The 6000-nt window shown below is 49.0% G+C and overlaps 1 protein-coding gene across 1 annotated transcript in view; it reads right to left on the reverse strand.

The window, feature by feature from the left end:
• The window catches only part of TMEM120B (transmembrane protein 120B), a 51031-nt gene that overhangs the window by 1376 nt on the left and 43655 nt on the right, over positions 1–6000 (reverse strand). The window contains exons 7-9 of the mRNA XM_006865396.1: positions 2821–2886; positions 2130–2191; positions 244–336 (exon numbers count right to left, since the gene is read on the reverse strand). Coding sequence (XP_006865458.1) covers positions 244–336; positions 2130–2191; positions 2821–2886 — 221 coding nt within the window. The remainder of the gene's footprint in view (positions 1–243; positions 337–2129; positions 2192–2820; positions 2887–6000) is intronic.

Here is a 6000-nt window from a genome sequence, read left to right on the forward strand (position 1 = left end):
CTATATGCATCCTCATGGTGATATCATGAGTAAATCCTCCATGCACTGCACTAGGGAAGCATGATGTATAGACATCTCAGGAGGACAAGATGGAGGCCCTGACACGAGACCCATGAGATAGCTGCAATGGAACCCATGAATTATGAAGGATGGTGGCTGCATGGTTACTGGGGAGAGCCCGGAGGGGAGGGGAGTGAAACCTAAGGAGCTGGGAGGGTCTGCTGCCTGGGCCCTGCTACTCACCCACCGTGAGGTCCAGGTGGTTCCGCTCCCCAAGAGCTCGCAGGCGGTACAGGCATCCCCTCTGGTAATAATATTGTAGGAACTGGACACAGCCTATAGGGGGAGCACACGCCCACACTCAGGCCAGGAAATCCAAGAGGCCTGTGGGAGGCTGCTTCTCTCCAGACACGTCCCCTTACCCCTTCTCGGGTGTATATGTATAGATACACAATATATATATATATACACACACATACACACAGGTGGCATTTGACAGCCATATGCAAAGTCAGTAGTTCAAACCCACCAGCTGCTCCTTGGGAGAAAGATGAAGCTGTCTGTTCCCATAAAAATTCACGGGTAATCCCATAAAGGGTCTCTGAGTCAGAAACAGTTTAGGTATGTAAGGACCTCCACTAGACCAGGGGCTTCTGGGGCTGTCTTGGGCATGCAGTAGGCACTCAATTGGTGCCGGCTAGAATTCCTATGCCAAGACATGCAAGAACATGAGACACTATAGTTGAAGAAGAGGTATTATATATACTGACATGGAAAGACACCAATGAGAAATTATTAAAATTAAAAAGTCAGGTCATCAGCAAAGATGCCAATAGAGCTCACACTTGTCAAAGCTACTATGCTGTCGCTGCTGGAGTGACTGGTGAGTTGGTTCTGGCTCTGACTCATGACAAGCCCGTGTATGTGGAGGAGAACTGCTCCGTGGGGTCTGCAAAGCCAGGAACTTCCGGCCACAGATCACTAAGGCCTGTCTTTCTGGATGCCTCTGGACAGATTCAAACAGACTGCCTTTTACCTAGTAATTGAGCACTTAACTGCGCCACCCAGGGACCTCAAAATATACTTCACACAGAGTCCATGAAGCTGTGTGTGTATATTTATGATACAAGTATCTGACAGGACACAGATCAATTAGCAGCAGATGTCTGGAATTTCCAGTTTCGCCATTACTCAGCGTGTGTTGGTGGGCAAGTAGGTCTATGTACTTCATTGGATTCAGCTGGACACATGGTTGTTGTTGTTATGTGCCATCGAGTCGGTTCCGACCCATAGCGACCCTGTATAGGGTTTCCGAGGGTGTAAATCTTTACGGGAGTAGAAAGCCTCATCTTTCTCCCGCGGAGCACCTGGTAGTTTCGAACCGCTGACCTTAAGGTTCGCAGCCCGATTCGTAACCACTACGCTACCAGAGCTCCTTTGGACACATGGTATAAAACTCAAAAGGAACAGCAGAGTAGAGTCAACCTCTCTGTCCCTGTCTCAACGCTCAGAGGCAACCAGTGGAACCAGTGTGTTGTTAGATATAAATCAGAGCTCTTCTTAACCAAGACCTGCTGCTATCGAGATGGTTCCCACTCATGACAATCCCACAGAGACAGTGGGAGAATCACCCCACACGGTTTCCAAGGATACACATATTGGCAGAAGCAGAGTCCCACACACTTTCTCCCTCAGAGTGGCTGGGGGGTTCAAGTTGCCAACCTCTCAGCAGTTGAATGCGTACCCCACCATGCCATCAGGGGTACATACACTATTCTCTTCTAAATGAGAATAGTTAACAAGCAATTCCATTTTGAAGGCTTATTTAAAGCTGGTAGACAAAGGTGGTGCCCAGCACCACTAAGTTCCCATAGGTCCAGATGGGTCAGTCCGACCTGCAGGAGGGTGGAGGACGCAGTGAGTGGGGCTGACTGGGGTGAGGGAGTTGGATGGAGTGGGTCTTGGGAGAAAACAGCTCTTTTCTGTATTTCCTCAGACCCTCCCCAAGCCCAGGCTGGCAAAGCTACACTGATGTTCCCTGGGACCACCCGCCATCCTGAAGGGCCTCCATCAGTGAAAGTCATAGGAAACCATGCCCCCTCCCAAAAGTCAGGGCAAGAGACACTCACTCTGAAAAATGGAAAATGCTAAGAACTGATTGCGAAACTTCTGATAAATGAGTCCATTGGGCCTGGAGAAAAGGCAGAAAAGCTAAGGTGAAACCAGCTGTAGGCCAGACTTAGAAAACAGACACACACCTGAGCCAGTCAAGAGAGATGACAAGGGCTTCAAGTCAAATCGAGGTCCCCAAACTGCTGTCTTGATTTCAAATTTTTCATAGTTGTTAAGAATATACACAGAACATACACTCATTCAATACACCCATTTGCCTTCTTTATCACCCAAGTGTCCTGGTGTGACCAAGATGTTTCCATAATTGCTCTAACTCCTTTCTAGAACCAGGGCGATTTAATCCACACAGGCATTTAGAAGTCAAGTTCCCAGATGACCTCCCCGTCCTCCTTGCATGGCTCCTTCAGGCCCAGAGCCCAGTCCACATTGCCGGCTCCAGCTCCAGCTCCAGCTCCTGTAGTGCCTTACTCATCTCTCCCCACACGGCCAGGCCCCTGAAGCCAGTCCCTGAGCCAGCTGCAAACTCACTTTCCTTCCAGGCCAGGATAGGGCAGAGCCCTGGAGGGCTCACCTGTGAGTCCTCACCCTCTCCCAGCTCCCAGGTCCCAGCCTTCCTGCTCCCCCACCCCTGCATGAAGTGAGATGAGGAGAGGAGGGGGTCCCTGGGCCTGGTAGGAAGGCACTCACCAAGTCAGCATCACTCCTGACAGGAAGGTGGACACATAGTGGTGAGACACCCACCAGCCTTTGATCCTCGGAGAGAAAGAGAAGAGACCAGGTCAGGGGAGGACTAGGCATGCAGGGTCTCAAGACTTTACCTTGCCCTTCTCACTGTCCCCAGGGTACACACATTTATGGCACTCAGCTGCTAACTGAAGGATTGGAGAATTGAGTCTACCCAAAAAGGTAGACTCGGAAATAAGGTCTGGCAATCTACCTCCAAAACACCAGCCACTGAGAACACTATGGAGCATGGTTCCACTCTGAGACACAGAGGGTCATCAGATGCTGGAACTGACTCAACACCAAGTGGTTAACTGGTCTTGCTGCCCCATAAGACTATCACACACAAATCCCATCAAGATGAGCCCAGCCAAAGACAAGCAGACACCTGGGGGTTCCACTGACTGCCTACTACCCTCCTAACATGTCCTGTCTGTTGTTGTGAAGTGCCTTTGAGTCGATTCTGACCCACAGCGACCCTGTATAGGGTTTCCAAGGAGCAGCTGGTAAGCTTGAACCACCGACCTTGCAGTTCAAATGACTTTGCAGTCTGACACTTTAGCCCACAGCGCTACACCAGTGACTGCCTACTACCCTCCTAGTATGTCCCAGCTCCTTCCCCGTCTGCACCCCTTCACTAAGTGTGTCCTGCCAAGTCCACTGCCACCCCAGGGCCTTCCTTGGTACCTGTTGTTCTCACAGTGCCAACCCCTCAGCCTGGTTGCCTGAATCCTACCTGAAAATCAAGTTTCAGGTCCAATGTCACCTCCTCAAAGGGTTCTTCCTCAGCTACTAGAACTGAAACAGCCACACTCCCAGATCCTCACCCACCCTGGGGCATATCATAACATCACCTTTTTCTTAACTGGGCTTCCCACTCGGAAATGATTTTATATTTTGTGTATCTGTTAATGGCTCCCCACACACAGGCATGTTCCAGACAAGCAGGGGGATCTGTTGTCTTGACACCTGGCACAGAACAAGTGTACATGGACACACATGCACAGAGCTACACAAGTTACCCGCATACAGAGAGCTACGAGAGACACCCCACATGGCATCTGGCACCACCTCAGATACAGCTTCTTCCTGGGAGACTCGTGTCCACGCTGGACTCACTTGTCCAGTCCAGAGGCTGTGGGGGACGCACTTCTCAGAACTCCATGTGCCCCCATCTTGAGGCTCTCCCCATCAGCAGAGGTGACAAGCTGATTGTTACCCTCTCAGTGCTGAGGCAGCCCTGGAAGAAAGTGGCTGCTAGAGCCACAAACCTTTACCCTGCAAAGGCCAACTGTGTCTCCAGCCTGTGCTGACCATCCTGGCTCCCTCAGGCCTCCATGATCTGACTGCGCTGTGGCCGTCACCTGCTACTTCCATGCCACTCTGACGTGCTCCTTCCTTGCAGAACTGAGCAGCAGGGACTGGGAGGCCCATGGGATGCACCTCATTCCTCCAGTCCTCTTGTGGGGCAGACGGTGAAGTAGGGGTCCAAGGTGGCAGCCACTCAGAAAGAAGAGAAGCCACCAGGAACCCTATCCAGGGTCCCTATGAGTTGGAAGCGACATGACAGCACTTCGCCACCACCAGCACCATCACCAGGAAAAGTTGGTTTAGATGAGATGCTAGGTTGGATTTCTTTTTTAACTAAAACAATTCTGTAACTTATCTGTCTCAACGTGCAGGTCTGTACCAGTAACTTTGTCTCTGGACCCTTGAATGAATGACACCTGATATTCCAAGGTGTGGCTCTGTGGCAGTCTGGTCCTCAGTTGTCATTGTCACCCTCGATGACATCCTTGTGGGCATCCCCTGATGCCAACATGTGCCTGCAGGTGGCTGCCAAGAAGCGGGCTAGCCCTGGCAAAGGCCAAATGCATTTTTGCTTGTCCATTACGTCCCCATCAGCAACATAGAGGAGTATATCTGGTTACCAAAACTCTCAACCAACACTAAACGCCAAGTTTCTGCCAACATTTTCAGGTGAAAATGGGTGTGTCAATGTTTACATTTCTGCCAATCTTATTAAGTGACAATTAGTGCGTCCTAGAGGTTTTAATTTGCATTTCCCTACTGATAAGTGGAAGGAGCTTTGGTAGAATACTGGTTAAGAATCGGACTGCGAACCTTAAGGTCAGCAGTTCAAAACTACCAGCTGTTCCATGGGAGAAAGATGAGGCTTTCTGCTCCCGTAAAGATTTACAGCCTCAGAAATCCTGTACAGGGTCGCTATGAGTGGGAACCGACTCCACGGCACATAACCACCACCACCGCTGGTAAGTGGGTTTGAGTGATATGTAAACCTTCCAACATGGACCATAAGCATCATAAAGAACTATCTGAAGAATAATCAACTACCTGAGGTCATAAGGGCAGCATCGGCTCCAGGATAAAGCTCAGAAGGCAGGAAGGGGTAGGAAAAGAGGACAAGGCCAACACAGGGAAGACAAAGAAGACTGCTGTTACATGGTGGGGACTACAATTAATGTCACAAAACGTGTATGAATTGTTGAACGAAAAGCTAATTGGTTCTACAAACTTTCACTCAAATCACAAAAAGTTTTAAAAAAAAAAAAGGCCAACTATATGAGATCCAAGCGATAACAGCAAGTGGAAAGGCAGGAAGCTCTCAGGAGGGAGGTGGGAGGTGGTGTGTTTATGTTAATGATGTCTATGTTAACTAAAAGGACAACTGAGAAAATGAGAGGGGAAGGCTTGCACAACTTGGAGAACTGTCCATGTAAAAACTGCTGAATGTTCATGTGTATTTTCAAGAATATTAAAAGAAAAGAAAAAAGCTAAGGGTTAAATAAATTAACAAATAAGAGCAGGGACTGGGTCTTAGCCATTATCTTCTCGTTACCGTCCATACACAAGCTCTGGACAAAACACTAAACATTCCTGGCATAGCCTCTGAGCCCCTCCAGCATGACAGTGGAGACCCGGTTTGGTGCTCTGTATTGCCAGCACAACAGTTGTTGTGCTTGTGAGCTACTAAGCCGATTGCAACCCAGAGCGATCCTGTACAGGGTTTCTGAGGCTATAAATCTTTTTTTTTATCTCTCTTAAATGTTTTATTGTGAATTATGTGATAGTTTACATGGGAGAACATTAGTTTTACATTCATTCTATCGTATATCGTCTCAT

Source organism: Chrysochloris asiatica, unplaced genomic scaffold (assembly GCF_000296735.1).
Source record: "Chrysochloris asiatica unplaced genomic scaffold, ChrAsi1.0 scaffold00078, whole genome shotgun sequence".
Lineage (NCBI taxonomy): Eukaryota > Metazoa > Chordata > Mammalia > Afrosoricida > Chrysochloridae > Chrysochloris > Chrysochloris asiatica.